The sequence below is a fragment of the Corvus kubaryi genome, unplaced genomic scaffold (genome assembly GCF_017639235.1).
Source record: "Corvus kubaryi isolate FWS band 111438036 unplaced genomic scaffold, C.kubaryi_AGA036_p1.0 137, whole genome shotgun sequence".
NCBI classification, from domain to species: Eukaryota; Metazoa; Chordata; class Aves; order Passeriformes; family Corvidae; genus Corvus; species Corvus kubaryi.
The window spans coordinates 10,532,814-10,551,356 of NW_024580671.1; the positions used below are offsets into that span (position 1 = coordinate 10,532,814).

Genomic DNA, 18,543 nt, shown 5'->3' on the forward strand with positions numbered 1-18,543 from the left:
CTTGCAGCAGCAGGCATGACTGTTTTCAATTTTCCTGAAGGATGGGGGTGGGTGGGAGGAAATAGGGAGAGAAAGGGGTCAGCTTTCAAAAGTTTGCCAAACATCTTATTTTAGTACTTTTTCTACAGGGAATGGATGAATTCCAAAGGCTTGATCATACAGAAGCACCGGTCTGATCTTGCAAAAGCCTATGTACATGGATAACTTTACCTCACATGAGTAGTCACACTGGCAGGACAAAAATATTTACAGTTCTGCCTTTTTCATTTATTAAATGACTCATTGCAAACATAAAGCAGGGCCACACCGAGCTTAATCTAGTTTCTGACACTTAAATTTTAAAAGAGACACAGATGATAAGAAACCTTAAAGCTAAACTTTCAGGAGCAATAACACAGCATAAAGCAACCTGCATTTTTATTCACACTGCCCTCAGATTGAAGTATTTCTTGCTTAAGAAATAACTTTGGGGCTACTGCTCATCCCCAAAACACCATACCATCTATTATATGCTGCAATGTTTTTATGCTGCAATTTTTTTTAGAAGTGGTACAGAGAGAGGAAAAGTTGTCTAAATCTTTAACCACACTAGAGATCAGGCATCCTAGGCAAAGACCGAAGGTACTATCGCAAATTTTTTACACCAGAATTGCTGTCAATTCATTAATCCTGTCTCAGTTGCAGCATTTGATGTATTTAAGCCCACCCTTGCCCAATTAAATGAAGACAAAAATTCACTACTTAAACTAGTGAATTTCCTTTTTTCTTTCTTTTCTTTGGAAATCCATACAAAACAAGACTAAACACTTGTAGAGAGTTTTTCCGCAGGCACAGCTGCAAGCCAAATGCTCTAAACCATTTCTTCCCTGCAAGAAAGGGGGCAGAGGGAGCTAAGACAGAAGGATAAACGTAACTGCCAGCATTTAAAGTCTTCTACAAGAAGAGAAACCCACACTGCAAAACTTAATATTTGTGTAGTTGAGAAAGACACAGAAACAATAACTATCAGCTCCCCTCTTTTCTCTTTGCTCAAGGGGACATAGTATGCATTTTTTGACTAAACCTCAAATACAAACCAAAAGTAGCATCCTCATCCCTACAAAGAGGCTTATTATGACTGTTATTGCTGGAAGGGGAAACTCACTCTTACTGGCCACATGACTGTTGAAATCTACATTCAGCATTGTTTGGAGATTTTTTTTTCTTTTGCCTATAAATCTGCAGTTGAGAGCAACTGGTTATAACTTTATGACTAGAAACATTAGCTGAGTATTTCTGATGCTGCAGAGTCAGCAATACAGATTAATTTGTTCCAGCCTAGTAAATACTTACTTAAATATGCACCCTGCAACACCTCACTGCAGTATTCTTTTGGGAAACATTACTAGAGCAGAACATCAAATTTTAGTTATGGGGTTTTTTGTGGTTTTTTTTCCAGTCCCCCTTGCTTGGAAATGTTAACACCACACACAAAAATTTACACATTTGCACAGTTTACCACTTATACAGCTAACATTTAGCAACACAACTCATACAACAGCACTGGAAAGACCTGTATGTTTTCAGGATCTGAATCAAGACACAGGCCTTCTTACATGTCACGATACAGCAGCTACACAGAGGCAGACAGCAGTTCTATGACAGCAGACATCTATTCACACAGTACTGTCACACCAGAATCCTCCTCCGTAAGGGCCAGGTGGCAGCCAGTGCTGGCCAAATAGGTTAGCAGGTGAAGTTCAAGGACACTCCACAGCACTCGGCAGCTTCCAGTGAATACCTGAGGTTAGTGGGAGGCTGAAACTCAAAATGGATGAGACAAAACCAACCACTGAGGAGAGGTGTCAAGACAAGTATCCTGGAGAAGCAGCCACAACCTGATACATAGCCAGTCCCAGCCTATTTGCTCCAAGTGCCCAAGCTCAGGTGTAGACAGAGGGTGTGCCCAGGCTCCCTGCCAAACTTTGCAGAGGAAGTTAAAGCTCAAGAGAGCTCTTGCACTTCCTCAAACGGGAGCAGGAGTTTCCTAAGGGGCAGCTAGAGGGTTTCAGTTTTAAGCAAATCACAAATGGAACATAACCTCAGAGAAAAAGAAACCAAGATTTGCTTTCTGCAGAACACAGCCTACAGGAATGGCTGTGGGTAATGAACGACGTTTTTTGACAAGTGCCACAGGTGGACCAGAGGGCAGCTGAGGTATCCAAGCTTTGAAAAGCAAGTTTATAAGCAGGTCCCCATGGCAGCAGTAATACTAACACTGAAATCCAGTGGGGAAAACCACGAAGAGTTTGTAGAAAGAAACAGACACTGAACAGAAAGAAGGCACTGATGCTGGTGGGAGCAGGTGAAGAACTAGCATAAACAAAACAGGCTCACTAGCTCATAGCCAGCCTTCTCTACAATGAGATCCTGTGCATTGGGAAGAGAGGAATGAGGGGGGATAGACTGGCTGGCTAAAGAAGTGTGACGTTTACCCTATATGGTTTAATAACTGCTCTGCGTCGGACAGGTCCTCCATTGAAATTTCAATGCTGCCCACACAAGGGGTTGGTTCGGGGTTTTTGCTTTGGTTTTAATCAATTCTTCACTTCAAAGCTCCACTTGCATGAGCCTGAATGCTTAAACCAAGCCACTTAAACACTTCAGAGGGCCTTTCCCTGCCAACAAACCAGCTGAAGAGGCTGTCATTCACCTCGGAACGAGCTCCGAAAGAGCGAGGAGGCAGACCCCGCCGTGCCCCGCAGAGGCTACAGCGGGGCGAACAGCGCGGTTACTCTCCGCACAAATAAGCGATTTCTGGTCACGTCCCCTGCCCACCGGGCAATGGGGGTCCCTCAGCCCGGCTGCCGAGCGGGGCACGCCGGCGGGGGCCCCTCCAGTGACCCCCGGCCGCGCAGGAGCCCCGCTGGAAGCCTGCCGAGGGAAGCCCTTGCCGGCCGCCTCCTCCCCGCTCTGTCCCGGCGCCCGGGCGGCTCCGCGGGTCCTTCCCTGTGGGGGAGGGGGCGGCGGACACGTGGAGGCCGAGCCGGAGGGAGCCGGCCCGGCCCGGCCCGGCCCGGCAGCAGCTGCCCCGCGGGGCGCAGCCGCCCCTCTTGCCCGGCGCACGGCACTTACTTGTGGGGCGGCGCGGCTCTTGCCTGGCGGCCTCCTGAAGAAGGAGGTGCGCGCGGTGAAGAAGAACTCCTCGGACTCTTCCTCCTCCAGGCTGCTGTACCCGCTGCTCATGCTGCTGGTCCAGGTCATCGGCGGCGGCGGGGGCTGCTGGTGGTGCTGGGGCCGGGCGGCGGAGAGCGCCGTCCCGGCCGCCGCATGGGGCCCCGCCGCTGCCGCTCCTCGCCCAGCCCGCGGGGTCCGGGGCGCAGGAGGAGGAGGAGGAGGAGCCGCGGCTCTGGCGGCCCCGCTCCCGCCCTCGCTCCGCTCCCTTCCTGCCGCGCGAGTTCCCCGGCAGCGCCGCCCCCGCCCGCCCGGGCAGCAGGTGAGGGGCGGGGGCGGCTCCTTGCCGGCCCGGGGCCGGACGAGTCCCTGACCCCGTCCCGGGCTCCTGCCGGCGCCTCCGCACCCCCATGCTCATTACCAGCAACGAGGCAGCTAAGGGCGGCCTTCTGTAGTAAGAAGTTCCCAACCTTTTCCCTAATAATTACCCGATTTCAGTCTTCTGTGCACTGTAAGAACAGTCATTAAAAAAATGACCGACGGCAAAATAATGGGGAGAGCTTTTCCCTTACAGTTCTTTCAGCAATCCGTGAATTCCGGCTTCGCGACCGGGGGCAGCCGCACGGCACTGAGCAGTCACAGCCTCCAGTTCCGCAGCTGTGGCGGTGCCCGGCCGGGGCCGCTCCGCGCACCATCACCAGCCCACGGACTATTAAGTCAATGGAATTCATCGCCCCAGGATGTAGCGAGGAGGGAGGCTTGCACTAGCGAGGAGACTCACCAGGGATTAGATCTGTGTGCAGATAGCAGGAACATTCAGATCTGCAACTGGAAAACATTTAAAGCACAAAATTCCTGATAAGATATAGGGCAAACATCAGATTCATCACTACTGGGGGAAATTACGGACAATGCCTGAAGGTCAGGTCACTCCGTAATTACCTGCCTCTGAGTCTCATGCCTTCCCTTAATTTATCTAAGGCTGATCACTGTCACCGACAGGATACTGGGTTTAAGGTACGGCTTCCTAAAGCTATGCAGCTGCCCATAAAAGCAGACTTGCCTTTCCTCCACGCCCTTAGCCCGGCGCTCTTGCTGTCCCCTGTACCACGGCGGTGGTCCCATGGGGGGAAGTGAGTCACTTGCTGCCGGAGCAAACCCCCGAGACATGGGCATCAGAAAGGCGATACCTTTCAGCAACAGCACAGCCTTAGATTAAACATATTTGAAGCTGCGCATTTACACATCAGTTCCTGTGGTCTCAGTACTCAGACACAGATGTATCTGGGACACCATTAGCTAACATCTCCTTTCCCTCTTCCTGATCCCCATCTCGCTGGTCCTTCACACACTCCTCATCTGCTGTGCGTGGCTGTTCCTATCCCCATATCCAGCCGGCGATTGGGTCCGTTTCTGCCAGTAGGTGCTCTTCCTGGACCGGTATGTCTTACATATTGACAAAGCCACCTCAAAACCAGCAAAACAACTCACACTGAGAACTAGAACTGGTCAGTCAGTTTGGGAGGTGTTAAATACTTACTTTTCCATCAACTGATTCTTCCAGATTTTTGTATGGAGTTTGGCATCTGGCAGATTAGAAGGCTGCATAGCTTTTAAAAACAAATAATTGAGTTTAACAGCATAGATGCAGATGTGTCCGATCTTGAGCCTACTTGTCGGCACTGTAAAGCCGTGTGGTATGCAAGATAGCTTTAAGTTGAATGCCAAGTTACTTGAATGCAACTAAAACATTCTAAAATGCTTGCTGTAGACAAACAAGCTTTGTGTTACCTGGCACACTGAGGCCAGACCCATGCCAAAAGGAAGTCACACCAGAGATCTGCTGGGCATGCCTCTGAACCTGTCCAAGACCCAGTAACTCCAGTTTACAAAACTTTTGGAAAAAACATCCCTGTCCATTATCACAATTAAGGTGAAGGATTTTAAGTGGCTCGGTTGTGATTAAAAACGGCATTTGTGTTTTAAAACTACGAAAGCATTTTTATATATTATTTGCTGGCACACTTGATGGACTCCCCAGCAACCAGAGGCACTGTGTGTATAGCTTGTTTGCTTTGCTGCAGTCTCAAACCTGATAGTGGATGGGTGGAACATTAAGCTGGCAAAGAGGATCATCGAGACAACAAGCTGCTGCAAAAGAGCTCAACTTCATCTGTGCAAGATCAGTTGCCAGTCCTGGGCTCAAGTTTATATATTCCCTGGCAGCAAGGCATGGCATTCACCTCATCTGTAAAGCACCATTTATATTGGTAACACCAAAAGATTCACAGTATCATTTTCTCCTTCTGCAACAAAGAATGATGAAGAAAACATGTCTGTTTTCTGTGATAGATCTTCCAATATTAGTTCACTCCTCCACTGTAGCTCAGTTTTTAAGCCTACTAATTTTGACAAGAGATTTTTCACTTTATTTTTTTTCAGACGTGGCACTGAACCAAACAATTCACATGAAGGTACAAACAGATATGAGGCCTTTCAGTTTTGTTTTGTTTGGTGCTTGCAAGTAATGTACCCAAAAGCAAGTATTTTTCAAGGTACTCCTGTGGATTTCACTTGTCCCCTGACAAGTACTCTTCCACGTTCTCAAACTGACTTTTTAATCTTACATAGGTAAGATTCATCCAAGGCTCTTTGTTAGGTGCTGCACTGAAACCTCTATGCTACAACACTCGCACTACTTTTGGTTCATTCTGACAGGCCTCTTAAATAGTCAACCGAAAAAAAACCAAACAGCACTGCAGAATGAAAAAAACCAGCCATGTCTCAAGAAAGATAAAGGTAGTAATAAGTTTTCTGAAAGCATATTTGTTCTTAAGAAGAATTATGGAAGAATGATTAGGTAAAAAAAAATTAACTTAAAAGCCAAGGAATATGGCACAGGAGTGAGATCTGAAACACGGAGCATTATGAGGCTTTCAATAAGTCCTTCTGAGAAATAATTCAATCCGATGAGAAATTAAATCAACTGTCAATCGGTTATCATAGGATCACACAGCAAGAAGAGAGGAGGGAGATGCTTTTTTTCTACATGAATCATTAAGTTCAAGTAGCAAGTAGTGCTACAAATGCACCCATGAAGAAAAGGAGAATGAACTTTTTTTTCAATTAAAGTTTGATTACATAGATAGAATTAATTAGGATTTTTAAACTGTAGCTAGCTAAAAGTGGTGGCCCAAGTAACACAACGTAAAATAGTAATAGGCCCTCTGTTTCAAAGGAAGAATCTCATGAATAAAATAAGAATAAAAAGCAATCACAGACAAAGATAACCTGTGTGACATACAGTCATTTGTTGTGTAGGAGGAAAAACAACAATTTAAATGACTGTTCCTTTCTAGGACAAAATTCAGTTTTAAATCAATTTGTGGTTTTGGAGAGTCAGCTGAGAGAAATGAAATATCAAGCATAGCTTCCAGAGAAGTGAAAGCTGACTTCCTAAATGCCAAAACAGGTGTGAATAGTTTTATGCATCGGGCAAGAATTAGGACTTTGAACTACCATAACTGAAATAACCCTTAGAACCGGACATCAAATTGCATAGAGATAGATTGTTTCACAAGGTCCTTCAGTTTCATTGCTTTATTTGTATTAAAATATCACTTTATTGAAGTGATCACAATACCACAGGAAAGTATGGTTGAACAGGACTACACAGATTATTAGTTCAGACAATTCATCTCCTGCTCTGAAGAAGAACCAAGTGCTTTATGCCATCCCTAACAGTCCTTTAGCTAAATCATTCTTAAAACCTGAAATGGTGCTGTAGCACCTCCACTATAGGCCATCCCTTCCAGTGTTTAAGTTATTTATTGAGTTAGAAAGTTTTTACTAGCATCGCATTTTAAATCCTTAACCTTGCCCATTTGTTTCTTAACAAAAGAAACAGAGGTAGAACAGTTAATTGCTGGTTTTTTAGAGAAACCTTTTCGGTATTTGAGGACTCTTTTTCTTCCTCTCATTCTTCTGCTTCCCAGACTAAACAAAGGGACAACTGATAAAACATCCTATAGAGTTTACATTAACTCCATTACCAACTGCATGATGTTTACATGTTTCTAAAACATCCCCTCAGCCCTCTGACAGAGAAACTGGGAGGACTCATTGAAATGGGAAAGCCGCAAAACATTTGCATGGCCAATAATCCTGCTTTGAGGCTCGGGACCAAGATGCTCACTTCTGCACGCAAGCCTTGGTCTTCTCTCCAGACTTGTGACAGACTACATCAAAAGGCATTGGGTCAAAGGAGCAGGAAAGGAAAAAAGCAAGGTAGGGCATGGGTTGGAGGGTCCTGTAGCATTTAAGATTGCATTTCTATTATAATTTAAAAAGTAATGTGGAGATCTCAAGAGAAGAATTCCTCCTTTTCTACTTCCTCTGACTTCAGTCTCCCCTGGGTGAAATCCTGCGAGGATGCTTACATGCTCTGGCAAGCAGGACCTGTGATGGCCCTGCAGCTGCGGGCAGCAGCCTCCCGTGGGGTGGGAGCAGTGAAGGGAAGCAGGACACGGGCTGTGGGAAGGAAAGGGTCACAGGGACTAAACTTCCTTACGCCCTCTAAATCTGCTTTAGCATCCCTCCAGTTTCACCAGTGCTTTGCAGGAAGAGTCTCATTAACAGCCCTAGCAGTATTTAATTCTAACTGCTATGAATTTTCCAGAAGTCCCTTGCCCCTGGCTGTTTCAGGAACCTTTTTGGTCATTTATGGAGTGCTATGAGTCTCTCTCTCCCCCTCTCATTTTCTGCTTTCATAGGTCTTTGCAAACCCTGTCCCTGACTGTGGAAACAGTCTTATTGATGATTAGTCCCTATGGGACTAATCTAATACTAAATTTTAAGATATGCTTAGGATTGAAATCCAAAGGGGTTCCTACCAAATAGCACATTTGATTTGGCTTCTTTGTAACACATTTAACAGGGAAGTATAATTATTCCATTATGTTAGTTATTTAAATTATGTCCATATAACAAAAACTTGTCCTAAAAACAAGTTGCAGAGGAAAAGAGACAGTTTGTAACAGACTGTCCCTTTAAATAAATAATTAATCATGAGGGTTTCATTTTTTTTACATTCCAGCTGAAAACAGCAGTAATTTCAAATGATCAAAGCAAAGCAATAAAGTTGAAATACAACCAACACAGAATATCTACTCAGGCCTGTAGTTTCCTTACACCAGTAAACTTTCTGTTTACTCATTTCTCCCATTTGTCTTGAATTAATAGCTCAGGTCTGTTTAGTACCACTGGCAGCAATGACAATTATCCTTTGATTCATACCCCGGCAACTTGTTAATTCAAACAAGGTCATTCCAGCCACACAGGCTCATGAGTGCAGACAGAAAACAAACAGGAGCCAGGTAAACAGCCTCTCCCCATCTCCTGGTGAAGAAATGCCATGGGGACAGGTACTTGTTACGGCAGTCACAACCTTAGACAGTACTGTCGGTAATCCTTTTCTGGCTCTTAAAATTCTTGATTCTGCCCAACCCTTAAGCCCCTTTGGGGCAACTTTTCATCCAAAATCCTCAAAAAGGAAGGGATAGATGGAAATTTAAAATAACCCATGTCATCGCTTTCTTACATGTTGGCACACTGTCACTCACCAGATCTCTGTTCTTCATCTACCATACTTGGACTGGTCAGAAGATAACAGAAATCAGAGTAAGTTCACCCTTCCCATCCCAAGGGTTGTGCTCAGAGCAGTCAGACCTACACTACTGTGAAGGGAGAGAGAAAGTGGATGGAACAAGAAGACTGTGCTTGTCTCCTTTCTTGTGATGCTGCAAACATGTGGCCACCTACCTAAATGCACTGTGTGACTGCAATCAATACAGCTACTCATAATTTCAAACATGCACATAGTTTGGAGGATTCTTTATCTCGGTTGCTACCTAAAGCCGTAAAGATAAAATTGTACCTTTCTGGCAGTTTTGGAATTACCATCATCCTTGTGTTAGAGTTGGACAGCTTTCCAGAGTATTCTATACCCTTTATCTCAAACAGATGTCATCAATTCAGCTTAGACAGATGACTCAAGGTTGGCCAGGATAAGACTACAAGTACAACCTTCACCAAGGGAGTATTTCTGCAGTTTGAAGACACTGACATGGAGTCTGGCCTCATCAGGTGGTATCAGCACTCACCTTCCCACATCCTGCCCGGCCCCAAAACCCACTGGGACCAACTGAAAGACTCCCATTGCCTTTGAAAGGATTTTGATAAAGCTGATAAAGCAGTCCTTTGCTGTATCGGTATGCATTTTTCTTTCACTTTTTTGCATCCCAGTTAGGCAGAAGTGCTCTCCAAAACAGAGAGGCTTGTTAGCAATTTTCCTTTCTTCCTCTCCTGTTGATTATAGACTGCATTATTAAACAGGTACTTTCTTGTCACAGATCCAAAAAAGTAGATTTTACAATACAAATCATGAAAAACTATTTCATATGGTTGTCATATGTTTAATCAGAGGGCTCCAGAGAGCTGTGCAAATGAGAAGTGACTCTTGCCCTGCCCTTCACTCTCATTTCAAAGGTTGGATCAGGGATATGTCAGTAGTAGTAAGAATTCAAAGGTGAGAGCCATGTTTCATCTGGCAACCCATTCCCTGCAGCAATGGCCTTTTTAGCTTATGCTGTAGCCAGTCCCAACAATGTCAGATAAAGTCTGTCAGGACCCAGATGTAGCCCAGAAACCCCAATTCAATAAAGAGGTGAATAAACATCCTTACTCACACAGTCCCGTTGATGTGGATAGTCAGACATAAGTATAAGCAAAGGTTGGCATAAGGGAAGCTTCAGAGGCCTGGGAGTGCTCTCATCCAATTCTCTGGAAGCACCCATGCCTTGCCAGGGCAAGCAGTAGAACTAATACATGAGAGAATATAATCTTAAGGAAATACTCAATAACAAAATGTACAGAAAACAGACATTCTCCTACTTTAATTCAGTTCCTAATTGCTAACAGTGTATAAAAATACTCAGGGCAGAAAAATTAACTAGGACCTTCTGTTTTAAGTATAGAAACCACAACTGTGGCAGCTCAGCATGCTTTGTGGATACCATGAAAATGTGAGCCCTACTGTGCTGTAGCTGCAATCTGATTCCCAGCATCTGTCCTCAGCTGGTGAATCGGTGGGGGAAGGGGCCTTCTGGTCTGGGAATCACATCCCAATTGTCATTTCCTAGACAAAGAACTTGAAATTGTCTTGTCATAATGTGTATGAGATGACATTTTGCTCTGTTTAATAAGTCTGACTGCTATAGATCATAGAAACCCCCTAGAAGCTGCCCACACAAGTTTAGGACTTCCTAGTAAATCATCTCAACAGTCTGTGAAGACAACCATCCCAGAAAAACAGTGCTGTTTGATAGGACAACAGATCTGACAACTTGTTTGCTGAAACGCCTGCCTAATCCATCCAGTCCACCCTTAGCTGGAAAAACCTGAAAAAAATCGCCTTGAAGTGCAGTGCCCTGTGCCTGTGGAGCCAGCCCAGCCCGCTGAAATGCTGGGGGCTACAGCAGGGCAGCCCTGCTTGCCTGCTCTGCCCGCCCGCTCCCTCCCCAGCCTGCAAGCCCAGCAGAGCGGGAGGAGCTGCCAGCTGCTAGCGCAAGGTAATTGGGGTTTGGCCCCCGTACTTCTGCAGGGCTACGGAACATTTCACATTCTCAGTAGGATGTGACCACCTTTGAATATTTTGCCATGAATCAAGCTTTCTCTTAGATAAATCTCACTAACTCCTTTCATATTTCGTCTGTGTCCCATTCACTGGCCCAAGACCTTTCTGATTCCCATCCCTGCTATCATGCTCTTCCTCCCTCACTGAGAGAGCACTGCTGCAGTGGGAGAAAGAAGTAAGAGAGCTTGAAGAAGAGACAGGAGTGCAGGAAGTGGAAAAAGTCAGAAGTGAGAAATAGGCAAATCAGCAAAGTAAAACCCAAATTTAAAAGATAGTATTTTAGAAGAGAAATAAACTTTTCCTCACCAGAATTCCATAAAATTCCAAAACAAATGTCTGTAGAGGTTTCTGGGTGGAAAAAGAGCACATGTTTAGGAAAACTGAGATGTATGTTTCTCATTTTGAAGGAAGATTTAGAGAAAAAAAAATACTGAAAAATTAGAAATTAAAATTATGAAAAAAGTAATCTATGTGGAAAGGCAGCTAAAGAAAGCATATGTATCAGGGCTGAGAAGATACTGGAGAACTAGAAAAGAGAAAACAAAAGGAAAACATGGTGCTTTTTCTTTCAAAATTGTGGAATGACGTGTACACAGCATCGCAAATCCTCAGTTTAGGAGATTTAACATATGGAGGGAAGAGAAAGGGAGGAAGTGGATGCTTTACATCAATGAGAAGTCCAGCAGAGCTGCAGATCACATGGGGCTGCAGCCTTGCCAGAGGCGTCCTGGTTCAGTAGGGCTCTTGCTCTCCTCTCCCTGTATTTTATCAGTCAGATGTAGTGACAGCACTTTGGGGAGAAAAAAGAGGTAACCAGAGGGGAAAAAACCCAACATATGCACTTAAATGCAGTAGGAGCACCATTCCCAGCCCAAGGGAAAGAAGCCATTTATGCCCCTCACAGGCTGCCACGTCTGGTCCCTGCAATGGGTGAGGAGGTCAGAGCCTGAGCCCTGGGCTGATGCAGGGAAGTTGACATTACTTATTTTTATCTATTTCATTAACAAAACCCCCATAATGTTATAAAAAATAAATACAAAGGAGATATATTTGGGTCTCAGAGGCATTTACTTGAAAGGTGGGAAATGCCTCTTTCATGACTGACTGCCTCAAGCTTAACATATTCCTGCAAAGCCTGCATGCAGGGCATGACCAAGACCCTCATTACTTCTCTGGCCTGCAGCAGAAGTCAGACATGGGTCAGTACTGAGGTCACAGAGGAAACTGTAAATCTAGCAATTTATATACTTTTGTCTATTTGTTATAGGTAGTCTTTTACACATAATGTGCACATGACCTAGAATTTATAGGACTTGAGCCAACACTGCCAAACAGTTCTGCTTCCCAGCTCAGCCCCAGGGTCTAGTGTGGAGTCCCCCAGTCTTTTTCTGCACTTTACCATCCTCTTACACTATCCCAGCCAGTGTCACCCACTCAGCCCCCCACCCCCACACTTTCCAGGCATTTTGAACTGATAAAATATGCATGCCATATCCTGAGTCCACACATGCAGGCATGTAGGACACAGCCAGCTCTGAGAAATGTGGACCCGAGTTGCTTTATGGTACCTGGCCAGAGGCCAGAGGTCACTCCCTAGGATGGAAGCCTTTGGCCACAGAGACAAATAAGTATGGCTGGCTCAGAAACTGTGCTGCATCTACTCATTATTTTTCAGACTTAACTTTAAAAGCAAAATATTTAATTATTTTAATTTTACAGTCTTATGTTTACATTGCTTACGTTTTCATTTTCTAGAATGTTAGGATTGTTTTCTAAAAATGAGTGTTTAAAACTTTTTTACAGAAAAAACCCCTATTCCTACAAAATAAATTTATTTTCTTATTTTACTGAGCTTGCATGATTACTCTTTCCTGTGATCTGAAGAGGGAGGATCTGAGGTTTTAGTGCTGTTGTCATCTGGATGGACATAAATGGTGGAAGAATGTGTTAAAAAGAGGTTTTATAGTGCAGAGATTTTAATATGAAACTTTGCCAGTTGTGAGACACAGCAAATTGTACAGCAATCCTACAGAACAACATCTCTGGTATTTTCCCACCACGGCAACATCCAAACTCTAATGCCATGCCTGTAGATTGATTTTTTATGGCTTTAAAGAGTGTAAACCCTGAGCTTCTGGAAACCAAAGTAGCTGTAAATTAAATACAATTTTTACAAAATCATGTGTAATTGCTATCCAAGGCTTTCACTTCAGACACAGCCCAGACTCAGTGCACTTAGGTACTGCTCCTACGGAAGGTTTCAGTTTAGCACATGCAGAGGGGCCTTATACAGGAGCAGTCTGTATTTAAGCGCTGCCTCTCCAGCATGACCTCCACTTCGTGAAAACTTGGTACAGCCAAAGAAGAAGCTGGGGGAAGGGAAGCAGAGGAGCAAAGCAGATGTGTCTAACTCAGGCTGTCTTACAAGCTATGACTCCAGCATTTGGTACCAAGCATATGCTATATTTTCTACTTGAAAGCTGGCTGCCAGTTCAAATGAAAATGGTTTTGTATGTGCTGCACCATAAAATTACACAGACACAGAGACACAGGGGCCACACTAACTAGCTGTTTACCTCTGTGCTTCTACCACAGCACATAAGTTATAATCGGAGGAAGGAAACTCCTAGGAGATGTGAAGGCTTTAATTGTTTCAGTGTGCAGATGGTTTGCATTACAGTGAATCGACACAGCTCAAGGTCAACTCATAGTTCAGCAATAGCTGTTTGGGCAAGTGAGTTTAGTTTGTTTACACCTCTTCTGGGAAAGTTTTAACTGCTATGTTACTTATTTCATAGATATTTCTAGACTTAAGAAACACTGCAACAGGTGAAACTGGAGGAGCGTAGGTTGCCACAGACATTTCCCTCATGTCTGATGTTTAGCAATTTTTAGAGCAGCTAAATATAGCTTTTTTCCTACAACATTTGAGCAACATGTTTCATCATGTTCTCTTTTCTGTCACTGACATAGAAATGCTTTTGTTACAGGCTCACAAAGACATCTCCCACAACTTGTTTCCTTTGCTATGTCGAGACGTGCCATGCAACCTGTGCACCTAGAGACTGAAGTATGGCACAAGTAGTTACTCCTGCCCTTAACTATCACTCTGAGCTGCGTCTCTCTGAGAAGTTCCTGGTCCTTCTGCACAGGCAGCTCAGCTCTTTGTGAGGCAGCTGCTGAACCGCCTCAATTTAGGGCTTAGATGGTTAGGATAAACTGGAACCAATTTTTTTTTAAATTCTTTTTTCTTAATAGCACCAGGCTGAAATCTGCCACAGTAGAACAGCTGCCTCGTCAGCTGAGCCATCCCTCCAGGCAAAATGGAGCTTCCCAAGAGGAAAACAAGCTGGGCACTGGGGCAGCGGGGGCTACTGTAGCAATACCAAGATAAGATGTCACTGGTCAGAGCTTGGAAAGCTCCATGTAGGACAGGAACACAAAGTACTCTGGGGCACAAACCGCCAGACTGCATGAGCAACAAGCACTTCCTTTTGTGCCATTTATCAACTGGATCCCAGATCTGGGTAGCTGCCATTACAAAGGCAATCCCACCAATGCCAACTGTGAAAAAACTGCATCTGGCATGAACAGTGCATTACTTTTGTTTTAAAAGGGATGATCTTTGTTCCTCACACCTTGTCCTTGAGTTCTGCTGGTCAGTGTTTATTCTCATCAGTCATATGCTGTCTCCATCATTCACCATCAACCTCTCGTCCCACAGGAGCAGTGGCAGACCCCCACATAATCACAGGGCAGCACCACATATTCCCACCTGCACTCAGTGTCCGGAGTGCCAGACCTGGAGACCAACAGCAGCAAAGCATTGACAAAGAGAGGTCATATTCATGTGGCTCAACAGATGTACAGATGTATGTCCATATGTGCAGGTAACTTAACACTGTGGGTGCTTCTCCCCTCCTCTGACATGTGACCAAATTAGCAGAGTCACAGGATAATTGAAAGATGGGTTGGACCTCAAGGTCAGTAAGTGGTAAGTGAACTTGCAGTCTTACTTGCAGACCTCAAAATATGTCAGAAACATCACTTATGATAGCACCAGACCAATGCTAAAAAGCTCATGCTCCTTGTTGTATGCATTAGGGTACCTACCTTCGTTCTGTTTGGGTCTGAAAGCTTTTCTAAAAACCGTTTGTTTCAAAGACCTGTTTTTAAATTAACTTACCAAAATTCTGCAAAACTTTAAAATTATTTTTGTGGCAGAGGTGTGAGGATTTGAAACAGAGGCACACCAACACTGCAAGCCATACCTAAGAATTTCACATCTGTGTCCTGGAAGCAACCTCCTGCCACAACCCTGCCACGCCGCACTCCGTGGTCCTCAATGTGGCCTTAACATCTGCTTCAGCATCTGCTCTTCCAGAGGACCTGCCCCTGTGTGCTTGGCTGCTTTCAAAGGCCTCCTGCAATTGCTCAGGATGGCTGGCAGCGCTTGCCACCGCTCTGCGGCCGTGCAGATACCCTTACAAGGCAAGGCGACAATGGCCCCCTCCTCGGCGAGGCTCCAGCAGCCACATCCACCACTGTACATCAGTGATCCAGCTTTAATGGGTCAATTTAGAGTAACTTTGGGAGGCAAAAGGCAGCCCAAGCTTTAGGTCTAATTCTTCATGCAGATGATAAGCTGAGGTGCACTTACAGGACAGTGACTAGAATTTGTCTAGCTCCTAACTTGGACAAGAGACTGCAGGCATCTGGGCCAGAAAGTGTACAGCTGCCAAAATTAAGCAGGCAGCTGGAGTCAGAGCAAACTGCCTTTAGCAGCCCTGCCAACAAATTCTGCAGGTCAGCTATTGAAATTATTTGCATATCAGCATATTTCAAATTTTGAATGCAGCCTTTTGTGAAAGATCACAGTGAGAGCATTTGTAAAGAAGGGGTTGTTCTCGGACAAAAGCAATTTCTGAAAGAATCCATTTCCTTACCCGGACATCAAAAAGGTGGAAGGTTTTCCTAAAACTGGCACCAAGAGCATACTGTGACATGGAGATAATTACTGGAAGTAACCAGTGAGACTGCCAAATCTGACTACAGCAGAACTGCCCAATTTTTTTTTCTTCTTAACTGAAGCCAAAACCCACAGGTGACTTATAAGAAACGAAAGTGTGGAGAAGAGTGCAAAATAAGACTGCTCTTATGCACAGCGCATTAGCACAGTCTAGAGGACTTGTCTATGAAATGCTGCCAGCCGCTGGACCATGGCCAACTCATCTTAAAATTCAGATAGCCTGAGGGTGGGTGGGATGGAGGCACACATACTTCCCTCACATCAGAGGCCCCATGGCTCAGGGACATGTTGTGCCGACTCCCCATCAGGCAATCTCAGTCCAAAGAAGGCTCAAAACTGCAAGCTGAGGCTACCTTAAAGAAAAAAGAAAATGGATGTTTACAAACTGTTAGTGGAACTGGATCTGTTGCAGACAGATCTGCAAAAAACTCTGCTTTTACTGACTCTGCTAGACCCTACATCACCCTTTTCTCTCTCTAACCTAATGCTGTGATTCTCAAGAATCCCCAAGAGTAGGGCTGCTCTGGGAGGTCCAGACAGCTTGATGGGACACAGAGGGAATCAAAAATAAAAAATCCAGATGGCTCATGTCAGCCCCTCTTGTCCCTTTTCTGTCTCCCTCTTTCCCTGGCAGTGGAGGTCTCTCCTTTCTCTGGTCCCACCGTGGGGGATGTACATATCTGACAGGCTGCTCCTGCACTGGGTAGAAGGACCTGGCAGCAAAAGGGTGAAGCCCAGCAGCCTGAGGTGTGGGTTGAGGCAGGGGAAGTTGTGGGAAGTGTGCAGCCCAGCTGAGCTTGGAAGGTTCCTGCTTGGAGATGGGAGCATGGGATCTCAGAAAAATGGTTCAGCCAAAGGAGAGGACTCCTGACCTACCCCCAAAGAGTAGCATTAAGGACACTTCTCAGACCGACAGCAGCTGCCAAATGACAACAGAAAATATGGATCCTAGGTATTTTCAAAACACTTTTTTCTTGTATACATTCACTCCCATAAATTGTTCCTCTCTCTAGCTATATCTCCTAATTGTGGGGAAAATAATATAAAGAACTCAGTAAAATCATAGTTCACAAATGCAAGTGCCAGAGATTTTACTCCTCCCACTCCCTCATACTGAGTTAACTCTGAATTTACCTTCATCTGTAATCCTCAGTTTTAAGAAATCAGCCTTGCTTTCCTTCCCCAAATGATGGATTCTTTAACAAATTCAGGGATAGTCATAGAAGCTACAGGTAAAGCATAAAGAAGAAACAATCAAGTTCTCAGAACATAACTCTGTCCCACCTAGTGCATTCATCCACCCATAACATTTTGCAAGAAAGAGCTCATCCTCATTATGATGACAGGTAAGGAACACTACTCACAGCATCACGATTTCCAAAACCAGATTCTACTTCTGATTGCCCAGACTGAGACATATTTTGAGGTAAAACTAAATAGCAGGTTTGCACGCCAGGGGCAACTCTCTCCCCCCAAAACAACGAAGAAAAGAAAGCTGGAGGCAAAAGACTAAAAATTAAATCAACACATCTGAAAACTGAGGCCGAATTGACTTGCTGAAGGCCATATCTAATCAGACATTAGTAGAGCAAGAACTGCAAATCTGGCTTCCTTGGTCCCTTTCATGCTCCAATTCCCACCTCCAACAAACTGCTTTATAATAATCGTAAGGCCTTACTGATTAGTCATATATGCAGATAAGGAAATGTCTCTTCAAGGTTACTGTAAAGGAAAATATTACTCAGGATGGCAAAAGGAAGGTCGAGGGAAGAGAACAATGCAAATGGAAAACAGAGTGGAGTGTGGACTGAGCAATGTCCCTCTAAAGAAAAGTTCAGTAGTACTGAGAAATATAAAAGTAGTGTTCAGCCTTGTGATACACTGGTCTTCCTTCCCCAGAGAACACTGTTGCATAATTTTCTGATAAGAAATTGTGATAGAAAAGCCTAGTGAAATTAAGACAACATAATTTTTATCCTGAAGTCAACTAGGTGAGGTTAGGCCCAGGCAGGATGCATGGTACTGACCTCATCCTGCTGCCCCATGGTAACCATCATCACTGCTTTGTTCTCACCTAGGACTGTAAAGCAAAATAATCGATGATGGCATTTACCTTCCTGTAAACAGACACTCTGTCAGAAAAGACAAAGCCTTAAAAGGGGATTTACCATGACTACAATACACACTTGCAAGCATCAGCAGAGAAAGAGATGGAGAAGCATAGGATATTACTTCAGCAAATCAAGTAATCATATCCAGTTATCCATCTTACTGCAACACATCAGCAGGCAAAATACCTGAAACGGGCATGTGCAGCTTTCCATGGGTTCACAAGACTAATTGTAACATATATGTCTGAATATCTCTTGGGATCCCATGATTAAAGTTGTCTTCTCAAATGTAAAGGGGAGGTAATTTTTCCATTTTTCTCTAGGGGTTATCCAAATAGGGCAGGCATGCAGAGACCAGCCAGGTTTATCTTCTCAGGAAACTGTCCGGCTTCCAAGCATCATGGCTCCAGCGTCATCTGGGCTAGGAGGTGATCCAAAACTCATCCATAGGAGGGGCCTCTTGATTAGGACCCAAAGCTCAAGTCATAAGCAATATGAAGGCCACAGATGAAAGGTGATCAAGATGCAAAACTACTGTTGGATCTAAAATCCCATCT

General features: G+C 44.5%; 1 protein-coding gene across 3 annotated transcripts in view; it reads right to left on the minus strand.

The window, feature by feature from the left end:
- The window catches only part of RASSF3 (Ras association domain family member 3), an 81,519-nt gene that overhangs the window by 56,267 nt on the left and 6,709 nt on the right, over nt 1–18,543 (minus strand). The window contains exon 1 of one of the 3 annotated variants that reach the window (XM_042017854.1): nt 3,726–3,899. The exons of 1 other annotated variant lie outside the window; for it this stretch is intronic. In XM_042017854.1, the coding sequence (XP_041873788.1) occupies nt 3,726–3,884 (159 nt within the window). In that variant the 5' untranslated portion in view covers nt 3,885–3,899. Of the gene's footprint in view, nt 1–3,114; nt 3,345–3,725; nt 3,900–18,543 lie in introns of those variants that run through there. One more of the 3 variants, XM_042017855.1, reaches the window with a different exon arrangement.